At 37.4% G+C, this 21,101-nt stretch overlaps 2 protein-coding genes across 51 annotated transcripts in view; both read left to right on the top strand.

Annotated features, from left to right (window-relative positions):
• The window catches only part of vdac2 (voltage-dependent anion channel 2), a 732,443-nt gene that overhangs the window by 634,882 nt on the left and 76,460 nt on the right, over window positions 1-21,101 (top strand). The gene's annotated exons all lie outside the window — the stretch shown is intronic.
• marchf8 (membrane-associated ring finger (C3HC4) 8) overlaps window positions 1-21,101 on the top strand; it is a 259,188-nt gene that overhangs the window by 199,905 nt on the left and 38,182 nt on the right. For 32 of the 50 annotated variants that reach the window (XR_015505324.1, XR_015505323.1, XR_015505322.1 and 29 more), the window contains 2 exon segments: window positions 11,179-11,258; window positions 11,565-12,395. Coding sequence is in view for 26 of the 50 variants with exons in the window: in XM_087278317.1 (XP_087134443.1) it covers window positions 11,179-11,258; window positions 11,565-12,395 (911 nt within the window). In the remaining 24 variants the exon portion in view is untranslated. 50 annotated transcript variants of the gene reach the window in all.

Raw genomic sequence — 21,101 nt, 5'->3', positions numbered from 1 at the left:
GATAAATAACATAAGGGGTCCCATTACGGTTGTTATCGGTTCAGTGTCCGACAAGCACTCGTGCTGCGTGACGAGGGTTTTGACTGTCGACAAACCTGAAGGGTCCTAATCGGGGTCCGTGGGGTGTTCCTGTCAGCCCTGTCACTTCAGCTGCACATTAAGCAATCAAACAAAACAACACACTCAACTGATCCATGTCAGGAATGGTATTACCCACAATCCTCCCAGTTGGGTTCATCTACTCCATCCTAAAGGGCTAGTTTGGCATTTTACACCTAATACTAAATAATTCTCTACATTTTTTTCTCTCTGGGCAGTATAGAGTCCATACAAATATACTGGGGCGTTAGGACCCACACAGATCACCCCCTGCTGGTCTCATCAACACCACTTTCAGCAGCAATGTACTGTAGCTTTCCCATGTGGTTTCCCATCTAGGTACTGACCGGGCACAGCCCTGCTTAGCGTCAGTGGGTGACCATGTGAGAGTTGTTGAGTGCCAGCTGCAGGCACATCTTTATTTGTTTTCATTTTATCATTACAAAACAGATTTCTTCTGTGAAACACAAGAATTGTATTATTATATTTTTTACAATATTTCAGTGTTTTTCTTTTTATACTGTCTGTACACCTCAGTATGGTTGTTTATAAATTAATGTTCTTCCCAGTGTATTTAGTATTTTTCTGGAAAGTCATACATGTGAATAACCTATGACAGAATTTTTATTTTTAGTGAACTAAAAGTAAATGTGAAAACAAATGCAGCATTCCAATTCGCATCCTAAACGGTATTCATAAATTGATTAAAAAATGGTTAAACTCAACCATTTAACTCTAATGAATCAAAGTACTTCCCTAAAAAGTTGGAGTGCTGCTTTTAACAGCTCCAGGTTACTACATGACTATGGTCATGAGCTTTGGATCATGACCGAAAGGACAAGATCTCGGATACAAGTGAAGAATTGAGTTTTCTTCGAAGGGTGGCAGGGCGCACTCTTATGGATAGGGTGAGGAGCTCTGACACCCGGGAGGAGCTCGGAGTAGAGCCGCTGCTCCTCCACATCGAGAGAAGTCAGCTGAGGTGGTTTGGGCATCTGTTTCGGATACCTAGGGAGCTATTTTAGGCATGTCCCACCGGGAGGAGGCCTCGGGGAAGACCCAGGACACGCTGGAGGGACTATGTCTCTCGGCTGGCCTGGGAACGCCTCGGGATACCCCCGGAGGAGCTGGAGGAAGTGTCTGGGGATAGGGAAGTCTGGGGTTCTCTCCTAAGACTGCTGCCCCCGTGACCCGGCCCCGAAAAAGTGGCAGAAGATGAATTAATGAATGAATTAAACTTGAATTATCGCTTAATTATCGCTATTATTTTTACAGTGCATTCGGTGAATTTTATATTATTATTACAAATTGCATACAACACTACCTGACAAAAGTCTTGTCTATTCAAGTTTTAGGAACAACAAATAATAACTTGACTTCTAGTTAATCATTTGGTATCAGAAGTGGCTTATATGAAAGGCAAAGACCTGTAGATTACGCATATTTTACCAAATCAAAATATAGTCATGCCTTGATTTTTTTTATTATTTAATTAGGACAGTAAGGTCTGACTTTGCTTAGACAAAAGTCTTGTCACTTAACAGAAATAATGTATAGTATAGAATATAAAGTCATGGAGTCGTGGAAAAAGAATTAATATTTTGTACGACTCCATACATCTCTGCAATGACTCATATACCTTATTAATAAATCTTATGAAATGGCAAAGAAAGCGTTTTTGGATTCATCTTCAATGCCTCCTCTATCATCTTACCCAAAACATGCTCAATAATGCTCATATCTGGTGACTGGGCTGGCTAATCCAGGAGCACCTTGACCTTCTTTTCTATCAGACACTTTGATGTTGAGGCTAAATTATTATGAGGAGCGCGATCCTGCTGAAGAATTTGCCCTCTTCTGTGGTTTGTAATGTAATGGGCTGCACAAATGTCTTGATTCCTCAGGCTGTTGATGTTGGTATCCACTCTGCAGAGCTCTCTCACGTCCCCATACTGAATGTAACCCCAAACCATGATTTTTTTTCTTCACCTAACTTGACTAATTTCTGAATCTTGGAGGGAATCAGCAGAAAAAATATATACCTCATTGTATTTTTCTTGGCTTAAGCCAAAATTAAACAAAATTTAAAATGGGCTTAAAAATGTCCTGTTTCATACAATATGAGGCAGAAAAGCCAGATACATCAAAAATTATGACAAATATGATACTACATGTTATACTGATACTGAATTTCTTCACTCATAAGACATTTCTGCTGGTAGTTTTGTGATTTATACCTTCTTTTTTCATCTGTGAGAAAGAAAATGCAAACAAAATTGATATAGTGAAATAGTAAAATGAAATGTTTGATACTCACCACTTGCTTAAACGCACACATCCATGCTGTAAACACCAATTTTGTATCAATAATTTTTATTTTTTATTAGCGTTTATTACCGTTTTATTGTGCAGTTTGTGTTGTAGAACAAAATCGCCAAGTGTTGTTAAGTTGCACATCATTGTTTACCAAAGACCATATGTTCCTTCTGAATAGAAAATCCCCATTATGAAAACCCACTGTGGCCAATTAGCCTTCTGTGCTTGACATCACAACTTTGGCACCCTCCTCATACTCTCTTCAAGTGTGCGTTTGAAGAGGGCAACATGTCGTTGGCTGGTTGGGGAACATCTGTTAGAGAAACGTCAGCCTCGTCAGGTCAAATGTCAAATCAACAATGATTGACAGGCTTTTTAGCGGCATCTGTGTTCATTTCCATAATCGCTCAGTAGACTTATTGCATGCCTCAAATTGTGCAGTAGATAATGTACAAACAATTAGTCGCAGAGTTAATATGCTGCCAGAAAATTGGTTCAGGTTGAACAGTCTGGAAACAAAACGCTGCTTGTTTGTAATGCTTTTGTATTTAGTGCTGCTTACCATTCTGTTTCTGTACGCAACTTCTTCCTAATTTGCTTTTGATTGCTTTTTTAGACTCACTCCAAAAGATCATGCGCCGCTCAAATCCAGCTTATTATGAAACAAAAGTACTGTTGCATACTGGTGCTTTTTTAGCATTTGCAACAATGCTATTCAAGAAAAACCCTAAAATGTGCTTAATCTTTTGTGTCCTTGTATGCATTCACAGAACCTGAGATGAACTTTTACTGCTAAAGTTTCTAACTCAAAGAGCAGCTGTATTACCTAGTTTATTTTAAAGGGCACCTATCATGAAAATCAACGTTTGTAAGGTGTTTGGACAGAACTGTGTGTATTGTGTATTGTGTGTCCACTGTCACATGGTAGCCAGGGACTGCAGATGTAAATTGGCTTTATAGCTAACTCTGGCACAACATGTCATCTTGTACATTGTCCCTTCATAAATAAATCAAATAAATAAAAATAAGAAAATAAATAGTGGGGTGATATAAATACAAAACTCGTTTTTAATTTACTAATGTTAAAATAGGATCCAAAAACTTTCAGTTAAGCATTTTCTTATTTCCCCAACATTTGTGTAATTTATTTACCTGCACTCACTTTTAATTATTTATGTATTTATATTTATTTATTTATTGCTATATTTATGCAGGAATGCATGCATTTATTTTTCTAATTTATTTATATATTTTTGGGTATTTTTATTTATTTATTTATTTATTTATTTATTGGTTTTGTTTTTGCAGGTTTCGTTTTCCATATTTTTGACAGTTGATGACCATGTATTTTTTTAGTTTTAGCTAAGGTAAAAAATAAATAAAAAGTGGGTAGAAATTGGGCTGATTATTAAAACAAAAAATTTAAAGAGTCTAAAAAATATTTTATAATTTTTTGTTTTGTAAATACATTTTAAAAACTAATAATTATGTAGTACAACAAAATCTATTTAAGTCTGTATTTAATATTTTTTAAAGTATTTACTAAGGTTTTGTAATCTTCTTCTTCTTTGGCCCGTATGGTTGCGGGGTCGGCTCTTTGGAACAAGTCATTTTAGACTTGTCCATATGAAAATGACTTTTTTTTTACACATTCCGGCGGGCCTGTAGTCTGGGCCTGTCACCCTCATACACTACGGACATTTTAGGCTACCCAATTCACCTGCAGCATGTCTTTGGACTGTGGGGGAAACCGGAGCACCAGGAGGAAACCCACACGAACCCAGGGAGAACATGCAAACTCCTCACAGAAATGCCCACTGAGCTGATTCAAGATATAATATAATTGATTAGAAATGATTATATAAATGTGTATTAATTAAAAATGTTATTAATTACCTGTAAAAACACTGTAAAACCAAAAAAGTAAAGGTAACTCAAACTATTTTTGGAAACCGATTGCAGCAAAACATTTCAACTAAAAAACGAATCTATATGAGTACTGTGAACTTACTCCATTTAAGTTGAAGTAATAAGGTATTTAATTAACCTATTACTTTCAACACTTAGTTCAAAACTCTTTTCAACTGAGAGTAGAATTAACTTTTAGTCAGTTTTGAGTTAACTACACTCATTTCTTTTGATAAACTGTTGGGTTTTACAGTGTAAAAAATCATACAGTACAATAATAGATTTTATTAAAATATCTTTTTATGTTGAAGATTTAAAACTTTATTTACTTTGAGGGAATTGTGAGTGAGTTTTGAACTTTTGTGAAGTGTAAAATCAAGTGAATCTTGATGAAGTTTTACACTAATGAGAAATGTGGCCTTCGAATACTGTGGTGTTCCAAATTTTGGCCTGCTGTTGTCTAGAATAGTACTTCATATTTTATGAGATGAGATTTTGGACAAATATATTCAAGGTCATTATTTCAAGTGCCCACATGTCAACAGTAAACCTTATTACCAGAAAGCTGATGAAAATGCAGTGCACTTACATCCTCACATGTTCCCATTCTAATTTTTGTTCTTGCAAATGTCTTATTCAACATACATTAAATATCTACTTCTGTTCATAAACAACTTTTACTCCATTTTACAAACACTTCCATGAATATTAACTCCTCAGTTCTGTAACATTTTGAGGTTTTATTTATTTTAATCGGTCTCATTCAGTTTGTTATTAAATGTTTTAGTTGTTTCCGCCTCTTTGTAAACTTGTGCTGTGTTGTGGGCTGAGGAAAGGTTTTAGAGCGTGTAATTTTGGCCCAAGATGCTGGGTCACTGTGTGTGTGTGATGAATGGAGGCATGGAGAAAAGAAAACAGCCTCCCAGAATAACACCCGTCACTGGGAGCAGTTCAGCCCTCCAGAGGCCAACTGCACACACACACTCTTTACTGGAGAGATGGGAAGATGGGCTTGTTATTATTTAACCAAAATTTACATTTTCATTTTTTCCCCTACAGTATTTAGTTTTTACTCCTATAACAGTTTTAAAGTCGCATGTACTTTAAAACTTCGGTGTTCAAATACAAAAATATGTAAGATGTTTTAGATGTTTTTAAAAGTCTCTTTTGCATTTATTAAAAACATGTGACATTGCAATTTAAATTTAATATACAGTTGAAGTCAGAATTATTAGCCGCCTGAATTATTAGCCCCCTGTTTATTTTTTTCCCCAATTTCTGTTTACGGAGAGAACATCTTTTTCAACACTATTCTAAACTTAACAGTTTTAATAACTCATTTCAAATAACTGATTTATTTTATCTTTGCCATGATGACAGTAAATAATATTTGACTATTTGAATTTGTATTTCTCAAGACACTTCTACACAGCTTAAAGTGACATTTAAAGGCTTAACTAGGTTAATTGGGCAGGTTAGGGTAATTAGGCAAGTTATTGTATAATGATAGTTTGTTCTGTTGAAAACCAAAAAATATATAGCTTAAAGGGGCTAATAGTTTTGTCTTTAATATGTTAAAAAATAATGTTTTTTTAAATCTAACCGAAGACTTTCTCCAGAAGAAAAAATATTATCAGATATACTGTGAAAATGTCCTTGCTTTGTTAAACATTATTTGGGAAATATTTTAAAAAGGGAAATATATATACATACACACACACACACACACACACACACACACAAACACACAGTATATATATATATATATATATATATATATATATATATATATATATATATATATATATATATATATATATATATATATATATATATATATATATATATATATTTATATAATCTTTATTTATAGCAAATCAACCAGTAAAGCAAGTTTAATGTATACTTGAGTGAAGTGAAAACTAAAAACACATTAACTAAAAGCACAAACATATATTAGTGATGTTCCCTCTAACCTGTGCTGACTACAAAAAACTGCATATATAGACCATTTCAATGTGGTGATGTCATTGGCCCATGAACATTTTCTGCTTATTGTCAAATTATTTCATATTTGTGGCAGAAGGTGATTCAGTCATAACTTGATGTTATAACATTATTTATCAGTATGTGGTATTTATTGGACCCTCAGAAGCTATGGAAACTTAAAATGTAAAACAGGAAATACGTCAGGACCATTGATATTGTTTACATCCCTCAAAATGGCCTTATAAAGACCCAATAGGCTCCCCTTTGAATTTAGCTGTGATTCTGAATGTCCATTGACTTAAGTGACCACAACTGATGTTAACATTGACGTCTAGAAACTCAACAAAGAAATAGTTCACCGGTAAATGAAAATTTGCTGTTACTCACCCTCAGGCCATCTTTTATCTGTAGTAGAGTGAATCTTAATCTCAGCCTTCACACCCCAGTGCTCTGCATATTTTACAAGTCTCCGTTAACACACCTGACTCTGATAACCAGCTCTTCAGAAGAGAAGATCCATGCATGAAATGTGTTTAGATTGACAGGGTCCCTAAACAGTGTGCGTTGCTTCATTGCTCCCTACCTAAGCATGGAATTTTTTTTTTACTTCAGAATGTTCATTCACAGATTTGCGCAAAGCCACTGCCTGTGGAGCCTTCACACATTTCACACTCTTCTAGTAAGTGTTGTCCGTGTGACAGTATGCCTCTGTAAATAAATGTAATTTAAAATCACATGTCGCACACTAAAATGTCAATTGAGCAAAATGCATATGCTCTCTCAGAGCTGGAATCTCGATGGAATACCCACTTTGCTGGGCACAAGCTGTAAAGTTAGAACAAACGTCTGAAGTGATGAGAAACAGAAAACAGGAATTGAGAAATGCTGCTTTGAGAAGCAAACAAACAAAAATTTGATGAAATTGTGGTGCTTTGCGATTCATAAAGTTCAATTATATCATGTGTTACTAGAAATTTGACTGTTAAAAAAACATACAGGAAGGCGAAATAAAGTTAATACCTGACTTCTAAAAAGTCAAATGATTGGTCTTTGCGAGAAACCAAATATTATTATTACTGCTGGAAATATTTCATTGTGAATAATCACATCCAAAATGAAAGTTTATTAAGTATATGTTATACAAACACACATACATAGAAACTAAACTAAATATATTTAAATTCTTTGGGAATTTTGGCCCATTCCTCTTTGCAGTACCTCTCAAGCTCTATCAGGTTAAATGCGAAGTGACTGTGTACAGCCATTTTCAGATCTCTTTAGAGATGTTCAATGGGATTTAGGTCTGGGCTCTGGCTGGGCCACTCAAGAACATTCATTGAGTTGTTGTGAAGCCACTCCATTGATATTTTAAGAAAATAAATGAGAATAGCCATAGATAAAAAGGCTCAACCTCCTTTACTCGACTTTGCCACTACCAGAACCCCTGAGTTTTAGATCTTAAAGATCTTTATTTATTTATGATTTGGTTATGGGTAAATTAAAGACTATGCGGGTCAGGGTGTTGAAATGGTAGGCTGCATATAATTAATTTGTTAGAAATTATTGAATTATTCATAAATAATTATTCCCCGCCGCCTACACAACGATGCCATCGTCCATCGCGATGTTTCACATTAGACATCGTACGATGCCAAATTGGTCAACATCGCCGATACCTAGTTCATGAAATTATTAAATTACTGCTGCATTTTAGAGGCAAACACTTTTCCTCTACATATTGTTAATGTTTTGCCCTTCAGCAAAACAGACATCTTGCTAAAGTTGTTCTTCTTTCTGGCAGACATCTCATTTCGAATGTTTAGATGTTAGGACATCCAACATCAGGAATGCCTGTTATCGACCTGGAAACCTCTGGTGATAAATTTGCTGTCAGTGTGAATTGAGCACTAAAGCGTGCTGTCAGCACCTGAAACCACATGCAGTGATGGACCTTGTTTGTAAAATTTCACTTCTGGTTTCAGTAGACACTTGTTTCACAGGTCTGAGTTAACGTCAGTGCCAGGCTCATAATGGAGAATAAATGATTTTCCATTATCTCTGAATAACTCCCATAGAGTGCCTGAGAGCCGAGCTGTTGGCTTCCACAAACAAGCTTTTTTTACTGACAGCTAGATTGAATTTACACATTGAAATGTGTAAGAGGCAAATTCTATAACCGCAGGACTGTTTTCACATTACTAGCATTTTTGCTCATGTCGAAACGCGTTAGACTCTGTGCCTCATCCCTGTCCAATTTTTGTGCAGTCGGTAGGATTTGTGTTGTTTTTGTTGACTCGTACATGACTGTGTGTGTGTATATATCACATCTCGGGGGGAGGGTTTAGAGATGCACACTCTTGTCAGGCTTGAAAATACACCTTCTCTTGCTGACTGGGGATGTAAGGAGCCAGAGTGACTCACAGTTAATCACGTTTACACTGTCGTCACAAATCCACTGCGCAACACAGACACATTTGCCACTTTTCCAGTCTTAAAGGGATAGTTCCCCTAAAACTGCAAATTCTGTGATTACTTTACTTGTTCTAAAGCTGTTTGACTTTGTTCTGTTGAACACAAAAGATATTTTTGAAAGCTGGAAATCTTATTTGTTTTTATTCTTGTGGAATTTAATGGTTACAGGTTTTCAGCTTTCTCGTAAAGCTGTGGAATTGCTTGAGGTAATTTAAATAATGAGTAAACTTTCATTTTTGAGTAAAGTATCCCAGCAAGCAATTTTTGTTTTTAAAATGTGTCTAATACATGTCTAATAGACTATTTTCTAATAGAAATAGTCATCTTGGCTAAAACAAGGCTAAATTTGGCCTGTCAGTGAAAATCTAATAGACATATAAGACTAGGTCAAAACTAGACTAGCCATTAGATAAACAGAAATTAATGGTCTAATTTGTCTATTTGACAATTAGTTTAGTTTCGGGCTATTCTTAGATGTCTGTTCGATTTTCACAGACAGCCCAAGTTTAGCCTTGTTGTAGCCAAGCTGTCTACATGTATATGTCTATTAGACGTCTATTAAACACAGAATTGTTTGTTGGGATCCCCTTAATTCAATTCAATTCAATTCAATTCAAGTTTATTTGTGGCACTTTTCACAATAAGCTTTACAAAAGATGAACAGTTTAATTGATCAAGTAAAGGTTATTAGTTACCATAACTTTATTAGTTTCAAATAATTTTAACTAGTTACTAATAGGTTTTAACAGTTAAAATTATTCTACAGTACATAAACATAGTTAACCTGCAGTTATATAGTAGGTGATGTCTGTGTACATTTTCAGTGAGGTGTATTTGTGTAATTTACTCTGCTCATTTGAGATTTTTTAGAAAAATATTTAAAGAAGATCTAGTCTTTGGTCATTCATAAAATTATAAAAAGGCCCAAGTTTGCACTTAATTTGTGGAAAGCACCCTTAAATGTTTGAAAATTCAGTTCCCAAGTAACTGAAAGTGTGAATCATACAATCACAGATGAAGTGTTAATGTAATGCGTTCGTTTAGGCATGCTTCCACATTTCTTGTGCCTGAAAACACACCATTATTTCCTAATAGTTTCTTGGAACATTATTTATGAAAGATGTGAATTTGTGTGAGACTGCGTGTCAGCTTGTGTGTTTTTGTAGAGGGCAGTTCCGGACACTCTATCCTGTATTGATCTCTGTCAGGCTTTGGGCTATAAATTCTCTGTTCGTTACAGATCGAATCGATATGTAATTAGTCTGGGACAAAAATGATGGAATCAAACAATGTGCATGGGATCCATGCTGCTTTTGATTTAAACGCCCAGATTATATTACTTTGTGTGTGTGAAATAGGAGAAGGTTATTCCTTCTCTGAAAATTGTCTCTTTATCTCTAACATCAACCATTTTCTCTTTATTTTTATCAAATTTAATATTACAAATCTTTTATTTATTTCGACTGTTAATGTAATATTTTACTTAGTAACACAATAAATCTTCTATCAATTTGTAATTTATAAATATGTTAATAAATTATTTGTAATACAATTTTGTCCTTTAATACAAGCAGTCAGATATATGAACTATACCTTTAATTTTACCTGCTCACAGAAAACTCTATTTGAATGTATTAAACAAAACTCAAGTACATGCACAACAACATGAGCATTTATAGAAAATAAGCTAATGTAAACATTATCTCGCTTGCTTTTTGAACGTTGTTAAGTGAGTTCTTAAATAATTGATCAATCGCTCAACAGAAAAGGCTGTGATTGGCTCTAATGGTCATGGACACTGAGGTTAAATGGCCGCAGTGATCATAGCTGATACAAAGACGGCAAAGCGGTGGAGAACACTCACTATGCAGACATGCTCATAGATCCACAAGTAATGTTATTGCTGTAACAGCCGAGAAAGGAAATAAAACGTTACCCCACGAACATGCCAGCAGGTCAAAGGGGCCACAGAGCATGAGAGAGAGTTTACAGCTTTCATTTTTTCCTAGCTGGGTTTTGATGTACTTCTCTGACAGGAAAGACTGTCCAGCAAACTCACAAGTAGTAAATCGTGCACATTTATTTGCTTTTCAAGTAATTGGAGCCTTTAAACTACTCCCGGTCGCCTCCCTCGTCATACATAATACATAAAAACTGGTTGTGATTATAACTGAACCAATACAGAATTGTTCGCGTCTGCATGGTGGTGCATCAAAGAATCAATTCATTTTGACACCCCTAAAAACCAGACATTGTAATTTATGCCTTTTTTTAACCCAGCAGTTGGTTTTGTCCATATTTGAACCAAATTGCTTTGCAATGACTCTATTTCAACCAAGAAATGCTAATTCCTTTAAAATCTCTAATTTGCTTTATTGTCTCTTTTTAATTCAGGCTGGAAGTCCAACCTCAGTGAACGCACCCTGCAGCTTCCCCAGGAGTTCAGTGACGCCTTCAAACCAAGATATATGCAGGTAGGTTTGTCCTCCCTCTGGCCTGAAGCCTCTGTACTCCTGCTGTACGATCAAGTCCTGAAACAGAGTAAAAGAGAGCACAAAGTGTCAAAACAAAAGTGGACCAACACAGCCATCCATCTTGATTCTGCCATTTTGTTTTCTAACCTTCCTCTCAGCTCCCCTCCACCTGTCTTTTTGTAATCTTTCTCCATGTGTTCTCTAATGCATGTCGCATGTCTCTTTACATTCGTTTTCTCTCTTCCCATCTCTGTTTCTGCACCTCTTTCTTTCTGTCCCATCCCTCTCCTTTCCTCTCGTATGCAGTTCTAATGACCTCGCTCAGGACGTGGGCTCACAGAGGCCCTTACAGGCCACCGTAGTGATGTTGAACTCTAACGGTAAAAGCTCAGCATCTCAGGGTGTCACCATGACCACGCTCTGCCTGGACTCTCCCGCCAAGCCCAAAAATAGGACTTTATTCGGCACGGAATGGCTTTCCCTTCTCAAACCGTCAGTCAACCTTAAACCAGAAGCAGGAAGTCTCAAGTTCTCAAAGTCTCTGAATGATGTGGGCCAAAAGATGGACAGTCTATGCAGTGGTCTTCACTTTATAGACCGCACCTGTTCGGATGGGGAGCTGGAAACGGAAAAGGAACAGCTCATGCAAAATGGCCAAATCAAAGCCCTCAATGTTCACGGTGTCCCCCCTCCTCTGTTTGCTTCTCAACCTCCATCATTCCTCAACAACTACAAATATATCTCCAACCCCGGGCCTGAGCAGTGTCTGGCTCCCTCTGCGCCTCCGCATTCAGACCGTCGAAGAAGCTCCAACTTCTTGCGCCTCATCTTTCCCTTCACCCGTTCTTCCACCGCAGGAAGTCTGCAGGTGTCTGAGATGGGGAGTTATGCTTCAAGGCTGCACATCGACAAGTCCTCCAGCGCTGTGCTAGACGTCAGTGAGTCCTGCTGTATGGAGGAGATAGGAGACGATGAGGTATTTGAGGAGGTTCCATCCCGGTGGAAGATGAAGATGGAGGGTGTACGGGCTCCGCTATGTTCCCTCGAGGAAGACTGCGACTTGGATCAATGTACCTCTCCACTTTCGGAGAAGAACGCGCCACTGTCACCTTACTCCCTATCGGGGGACTGCTGCAGGTTGGTGGGGCTTCCTCACTCCCGTCCGGCTCCTCTTACCCATGGACCTTTAGAGTGATTCGTACCTCATAGTCCCGCAGCAGCCCTTTCCTCTGGATGGCGAATTCCTACCAGTCCCAGTTTCTCCCTCCAGTTAGAGCCTATGTGCTGTCGTAGTTTCCACTCCCACTGCTGATCGATAGTCTGGTTCATCTAGGAGTGAGGTTTTGAGTGCTAATGATCCATGCTGTGGGAAAGTGTCCAGGCTGGTTGTGTGGGATGCATGGATAGTCCAAGCAGATTTCCTTTAGAGAGATCCAGTCAATACTAAGGATAGCTTGCGGAGTGCTGTAGTTTAGGTAGAATAGAGATTTAAGATCTGGGTTTGATTATGGCTCACTGGCTTCGGGATTGGAGATCTGGTAGCAATAATTTTATTGATGGTCCTCTACAGGTCCACAGGTATGCCTCGGGAAACAATTAGAGTAACTAATGAGGTATGTAATTGATTTTGCTGATGGAAAAGTTACTAACTTTGGAAAAAAAAAAACCTAGATTTTAAGTCAGAATGGTTATAAATAATATGACTTTTGGTCATTCTTTATATACATTCTTTTATAAGAAATATTTGATTTTAGAAATCATTGGCTTGTTTTTTTTTTTTTTTTTTTAAAGGGGGCAATATCCAAAAGTGGGTACTTTCAGAGTTGCTGCTATGCTTGAATAACTAATAAGTATTAGGGCCTGTTTAAACCTGGCCACTTCATGTGTTTTTCCTGAAGGGAGCCAAAGTTTTGTACAGAAATATACTACAAAATAATCATAATAGTATATAAAATGCAAGATAAAATATACCTAAAAAGGCACAGAAATTAAAATTACCACTTAGTGAGATCAGGTGTCAAATCCCAACGAAAAAAAGTAAAGTTTTAAGAGCTGATTTGAATGTAAACAAAGAAAGAGCCTGTCTAATGGGCAGCGGCAATTCATTCTAAAGTGTAGGACCTACCACAGGGAAAGCACAATCTTCTCTAAGCTTGCGCTTTGTTTTAGGCACAATCAGCTGACCTGAGAGAACGAGTGGGCTAATGGGGGTGTATCAGCTCAGAGATATAAGGTGGGGCAAGACCATTTAGAGCAGGGCTATTCAATTAGTTTGTTATGGGGGCCAGTTCATAAAAAAGAATCCCAAATGAGAGGCAGGAGAGAAATGACTTGCAGTATGAGTGATGACACAACAGCATATAAGAGCCTGTATGTTGAATTTTTGCTCCTTAAGACACCCACTTTGTATTTTTCTGCATTAAATTTAAAGTGTTAATATATTGTATTTTAAAGGGCACATAGTTTACCCCTTTTTTATGATTTAATATTAATCTGAGTGTGCCAGTTTAGGTTCAGTTCAACACATAGTTCAGATGTTTTATTATAATGTGTTCAAAAGTGTAATTTTGAGGGTGTATACACAGCTCGCTGTTTTTGCGGCGTGTTGCTTCACATAAAAATTAGTTTCGGCTTCCTGCCCAACGTAACAAGGGGGCGGAGCCAAGAGCTCCTCCGCTCTGTGTTTGCAACAGACAGGCAGACAGAATGAGGCAACATGAGTGAGAGAACCAGCATTCAGCTGTACATGTACGACTCGGACACAGACCAAGCAGAGAGTACAAAATCATTTGTGTCTTTGTATAGTTTTAAAGACAACTTTGTGCTAGTTTCAAGTGCAGAGCTTGTACACCGAGACTAATAACCACACACACTCTCTGTTGAGCTGCAGAAACACGAAGTGTCCCGAATCGTCACGCCATGCAGCACCATGCATTTTAGAATTCTAAACATAGGTTTCTATCAGGGTACACATCATGCCGCTTCAAGACTCGAAGCGCTGTTGTGTGTACCCTGATAGAAACCTATGTTTAGAATTCTAAGATGCATGATGTGTCGTGCCACGCAGAGTGGTGCGTCTGGTCTGCGACATGCAGGCAAGTTCGTTATTTTATTTCCAAAGGAGAGACACGCACATGAGGCAATGCGCTTGCACTTTTCCAGCTGATCCTAGTTAAGATCACAAGGAGCTTCTGTGATGGTGAAAAATGCAAACGGCTGAAGTTTAAGGTAAACGCAATGAAAAGTACACATGTTTGCAAACCTACCAAAAGGTACAGTAATTCCGATTAGAGCGATAATGTGGAGAATATCGATCTTGTGTTGAGCCCAATGAGCCCTACATCTAAAAATAGAGCAAGGGTGTTCCTGTAGTGATATTGCTTTGACTTTAAAAGCACGATTTTGCCAGGAAAAAAAAATTCACCATATCGTGACATTTTCGATGTGCACTCTGACACATCTGAGTGGAATTCTACTGTATGCCTTATATTGACCTTATTCTTCAATGCTGAAGTGCGCTTGTTTTTGCGATTTGTTTTAGAACTTCTGATTCAGCTGCCTATGGGATAAATGACTAAGAATAATAAATCGCAGGAAATGGTCAAACTACTTCCTCTACAAACAAGCGTTTGCATGATTTTACAAAGCAGAATCATATAATAAGAAAACGAGCTGTTGTTAAGGTCTAAAAATGAATGGAAGTGAATGGGACTGGAATTCTCCAGCCAAAAAGATTCAAATGGCTGCACCCATTTGTACAGAAAAAAAGGTGAATAGAGAGCATGAAAAAATAATACAACTTGCAATCAACTTTTGTTGATTTAATAAAAAAAACTAAGTATTTATCCCACAGACCTTATCTGTGGAATGGGAACCTTGGATAACTTTGTGTTTTATGAATGTGAGTAATATTACTGTTGCTGTAGATTAATTTAGTTAATATTTATTATAATTCATTATAATAAAAAAAAAAAACACAATATTTAGATTTCTGTTGGAGACAGAAAAACATGTTCTCCTCATGTTTGTGTGGGTTTTCTCCGGGTGCTCCGGTTTTCCCCACAAGTCCAAAAACGTGGTATAGGTGAATTGGGTAGGCTAAATTGTCCGTAGTCAGGTCCGGATTGGCTAATCGGGAGGACCGGGAGAATTCCCGGTGGGCCGGTCCGTTTTTTGGCCGCGAGGGCCGTTGTCCGTAGCTCCAGAATCTGTTGCTCTCAGCAGTCACACTTTTTAAATATAATTTATTTATTTACTTGACCACAGCCTTCTTATTCATTATTTTACCGCAGCTCTGCTCTTTTTATCTATTTTCTCGTAGCGTCGTGAGCAAGCTGCAGCTTGCAAGTTAATGATGATATAACTAGATAAGTCACCAGTGAACGCACAGCTAATGTGGTACAGTGGTTAGCACGTTAGGTTAAGACGCGGCCAACCAGGGTTCGGTCCTTTTCTATGATGAATTTTTTTTTTCATTTTTATTGTTAAGACATATAATACTGTAAGGGTTGTTAAACATTTGAAGTTCTAAAACAGCTGTTTTCTCAAAAAAAGATGTGATAGTGTAATTAGAAACTGAATTGGAAATGACCTTATTTTAAGATTTCAGTGGTGAACTGAGGTGGGCCGGTCTAAGGCTTAATACTCCAGGGCTGAAAAAGAGTCCCACTCCGGCCCTGTCCGTAGTGAATGGATGTTTTGCAGCTGGAAGGGTATCCACTTCATAAAACATATGCTGGATAAGTTGGCGGTTCATTCCGCTATGGCATTCCCGGATTAATAAAGGGACTAAGCCGAATATATTTTATTTTTATTTTCGGTCATGTTTTTAGATTTTCATGTTTCATCAGCTAAGCATCTTTTTCTGCATGTTATTAGGTAAAGCTCTGTGCCTCAAAAAATGTACCCTCTTAATTATTTTTTACAATTTAAATTGAGCTTTCTTCACAACAATTGAAAAATATGTTAAGTGTAGTACAAATATGAGTGGAACTATGAATCTGGACATACTATATGCAATATTTTCTCATTGTCATTTTCTCCCTTTATTCATAAGTCCTCTCTTGAGGCCTCATGAGAATGCACTATTAGTATTGGGCCATCTTAGTATTTTTCACCAACATTTTTATGAACTTATTAATATCTGATATACTTTTTAAATATTGTTTTTCATCCACTGTATAGTTGAAAAATATACGCATTCAAATGCAACCTGGCTTATCAGAAAGCAGCTACGATCAACAAGATCTGCTTTCTCTAAGCTAAAGTCTTGGCACTTTACCTGAGCTTCACTGGATGTCTTCTGCTATATCAATTGTTTACATCTTCCTTAAAGGTGAGGTGAGGTTTCTTCCCACACATATTAGCACTCGCACATGGTGCTGTGAAAACACATGTGCTCCTAAAATAGCTGACATTTAGAGATCGGCCAGCAAGACTTATTGGTTTAGAGCAGAGCTAAAATACCCAGGCTTGGAGATCTGCCACAAAGCAAGCTCAGGTGTCTTGAGGTGTGACCCACGGCAAGGACACAGTTTTATGTGGATGTGCTGGTGCATTTCAGAGTTTTAACAGCATCTGAATATTTTTGATTATTAATGTAAAAATATTGGATATTTCAGAAAATTCTGTTTGCTTATTATGTAATCAGGTTATATTTATAGTTAAACGCCTGAAATTTTTCATACCCCTGGCAAATTCTGACTTAGCTACTTGTATTCAACCAGCAAGTTAATTTTTGACCGCAAATGATACGGCCTTCTCCTAAAAGGTAATAAGACTATGAATAAGAGGCATCAATGTGGGAAAAAGTATATATATCTTAGCTTTTATATACATTGGTTATTACAGAAATCAAACGCTTTCAATAATTGCTGACCAGCGTTTTGCATGTCTCCACTAGTATTTTCACCCAATCATCTTCAGCGATGAGCTCCAAATCTTTCAGGTTGGATGGTCTCCATGTCATCGTCCTGATCTTTAGCTCCCTCCACAGATTCTCAATTGGATTTAAGTCAGGACTCTGGCTGGGCCACTGAAAAACGTTACGTTTTTGTCTGCCAACCATTTCTTCACCACTTTTGCTGTATGATTTCATTGTCGTTGTCATACTGAAATGTCTGCTGGTGCCCAAGGACAAGTTCCACTGCAGACTGCCTGATGTTGTTGCTGAGAATGTTGATGTGTTGCTCCTTTTTCATGTAGATTGAATAAAATTAACTTTAGGTCAATAATAATAACTTGGGGTTTGACTGTATATACTCAGGGCTTGAGATTAACTTTTTTGATCACCAGCTTTTGTGGCTACTGATTTTCTAACATTACTAGCCACTCGCCATTTTCATTAGCCACAATTTTGTTGTTATTCATTTTAAAAGTAATTCTAGAGAGAGAGAAAAAGGGATATGTTACCGGTCAATTCAGAAAGTTAGAATAGTGAGATATTAAGATGCAATTTCATTTAAATGTTAAAAAAATGTATGTATTATATTGTGGTAAAAAGTTCCATAAATAATGTGCATATAAATACAAATAATTATATATTATTTTTGCTATCACAAATTTTAGTTCAAATGGAGTAGAAAATGTTCCTTAATTATTGTAACAAAATTACCGAATCACACCAAATACATTAAACATCGTGAATGATTTTTTTAAAAAATGGCCTTAAAATGGATGTACAGTACAGTTCATCAAGAATGATACCTCTTAGTGTATTTACTTAAATAGAGAGCTAAATAAAGTAATTGTTTGTTTAAATAAACCACTATTCTAGAACAGCAGGTCAATGAGCCTTGAGCCAAACCTCATGAAAAGGCCGGACAGAATGTCTTAAAAGTGCCCATTGGATTGATTCTTTCTATTCTAATTTAATCTGATCTAGCTCTCCGTAATGTTCTTAATACATCCTGATTAAAATAGAAAGGAAGTGAGAGTGGGGAAAATGAATCTGGCCTTTGTAGTCGTGATAAATATGAGTGATCATAAACAAAAGGAGTCTATTAAAGCGATGCGCCTTGAGCTCGCAGGCTGTAAAAGCGCTTGTAAGATGATGGAGTTGTGACAGGCCTCGTTTTTATCTTTGTCTTTGCTGTTTTCTAATCTTGTTGAGCCTTGACTGGATGTGCCGCGTCTGAAAATAGTCATTATCCTGGTCATTGAGTCTGAAAAGCCTCCTCTGGACGTTGACACGCAAGCAATCTTCCCACTCATTTGTGCCCTGGTAGCTAGTTAACATTTACAGGGTCTTTATCATGCAGGATATGATTGATACATCCATTACAGTGGCTAAACCGTGTGCAGGGACCATGATGTCAATTACTGAATGTTGTTGTTTGTGTCAGTAAGTATAAAAGCTATGTATGCTAGTGTGTCTATAGTGGTTTGGAAAGTACTGCTTGAAATGTTAAATGAATGCAGTCAAGTCTCTGAAGACTGGACATTTTGTGCATTTAGCAGACTTAGCAGGTTTTATTTAAAGCAAGTTACACTATTCAAAATGTGCATTTTATCATATCACGTTTCAAGGGACTCAGCCCCATGCTCTGCAAGCACGTAAATATATGTCCCCTTGTGTGTGTTTACAGTTCTACCAGCAGCCGTGTCTATAAATAATTCAGCAATTGTGGTGGAAAAACAAAAACATTTGCATTGAATAAATGTTGTGCGAAATGTTCATTTTTTCTTTATATTGTTTCCTTGTCATTGCATTGCATGTGCAGTTGGCATAAACTTGTATTAGTTGTAATTAAATTTTTTTATTTATTTATATATATTTTTTTTTGTGGTTTGATTGATCAATATGCTTAGCCACTTATTCTATAACAAATATCCCAAAATATCATCTAGAGATCTGCGTGGGACTAAATTTTGAATCCTGCTCCCGCCCGCACTCGCCAGATTTTAGCCCAAACCCGAACGCTCCTGCTTACATTCAGCATTTGTTGTCCCGCTGCCCGACCTGCCCCGTTTTCTACCCGCTGTGCCCAATCCCGCTAAAGAGCAGGGGGGAGAACAAAACCAAAAACCACCCAGCTATACAGAGTCCAGACAGCCTATAAAAAGCTGTCTGTATAAGACACATAAGCACACATAAGCACCAAGCAAACACGCACAGAAAAAGCTCTCTCTCATTCACGAGCGCACTAACACACACACACACACACACACACACACACACACACACACACACACACACACACACACACACACACACACAAAAGCACCAAGCACACACATAGGCAAAGCTCTCTCTCTCATTCGCGCGTGCACACACACACACACACACACACACACACACACACACACACATACATACACACACACAGCAACAAACAAGCTAAACACAGCATCGCGCTATTTCATTTACACACATACATACGCGTGCTCGCTCGGGAGTAGGGAGCGATATTGCTAGGCGGCCAGTTCCCGTCCCAAATTAAACCTGTTAACGACTGCTCCCGCGCTTTATTCGGAAATTTATTCCCGCGCCGCAAAAATCTGGTCGGGTCCCGAATGCTGACCTCTAATATCATCTCTAATATGCGTTTCCACTACCAAGGGTACCCTTTTGGTGGGCGTGATGTATGACAGAAAGTTTCAGTTGACGTCATTTTCGCTCGAGAAAATGTCTGCACTACAGTAAACCTGTACAGGTGGCTTACATATCATATGAGAATTACTTCTCACAAAACCGATGCTTTATACTCATAAATACTTAAGTATAAAAGTTTATTACTAACTTTTCTATGAACATGAGATGATTATAAATGCAGATCAATGACGGTGTGAAATACACTACTGTAATGTCTGCAATTATATAAAATAAATGAATAAATGCAACATATATGAATACATACAGACCCTTACAGTCTCCGATATGATACCAACTACTGAAGAACTACACACAGCAGGCATTTAGTACTTATTTGGGTTCAAGAACAACACAACATATAGCCCAGAGTCAGTGCAAACCTCTCATTTGCATCTTTAATCTTCAGCAGCACATGTATCCTCTGTTAGAGAGTAATTCTGTCATTTCGAGTTACTCTCGAATTTCTAAAAAACTCTAATCTTAGTTTAATTTTTAAACTGTAAAAGTTTACACTTAGATTTTTTTGTCAGTTTGATTGATGTAAATGTTCTCCCTGCGTTTGCATGGGTTTCCTCTGGGTGCTCCGGTTTCCCCCACAGTCCAAAGACATGCGGTACAGGTGAATTGGGTAGGCTAAATTGTCCGTAGTGAATGAGTGTGTGTGAATGTTTCCCAGAGTTGGGTTGCAGGTGGAAGAACATCCGCTGCGTAAAAACATGCCGGATAAGTTGGTGGTTTATTCCGCTGTAGCGACCCTGGATTAATAAAGGAACTAAGCCGAAAATGAATGAATGAATGAATGATGTAAGTTGAGATGACTGGAAAATATTATTTGATTCAGTGGAAAAATAAAATGAGGCAACAGTATTTTTTTACAGTGTAATCATAAAAAATCTGCTTTAAAAAGTCCAAGTGTAGTCATTGAAAAGTCAGTTGATCTATGCGTTGAAATGATATTTCACCAGATTAGCAGTCATGTGTGCTGTCATCTGAAGAGCACCAGAGACCATAAACTCATCTTCTCTTTGAACTAGTGCTTGCCTCAGCGGAACAATGCCTTTCCTCATAATAGGAATGTTGACATTTGTCACACAGTTGTTTATACATGCTGCTTTCCCAGATGACCTCTAAGCTTATTAAACTTCGCCTGAGTCAATTTATATGCATAAAAGTCCACGAGTGATAGATAGAAGAAAACAAAAAAACAAAGCAGCCCATGATAGTTCAGACCTTTATAACATCTCAGCAAT

This window comes from Danio rerio, chromosome 13 (assembly GCF_052040795.2).
Source record: "Danio rerio strain M-AB ecotype USA chromosome 13, GRCz13ab, whole genome shotgun sequence".
Lineage (NCBI taxonomy): Eukaryota > Metazoa > Chordata > Actinopteri > Cypriniformes > Danionidae > Danio > Danio rerio.
Note: the sequence above shows the minus strand (reverse complement) of the source record. Positions and strands in the feature narration are given on the sequence as shown.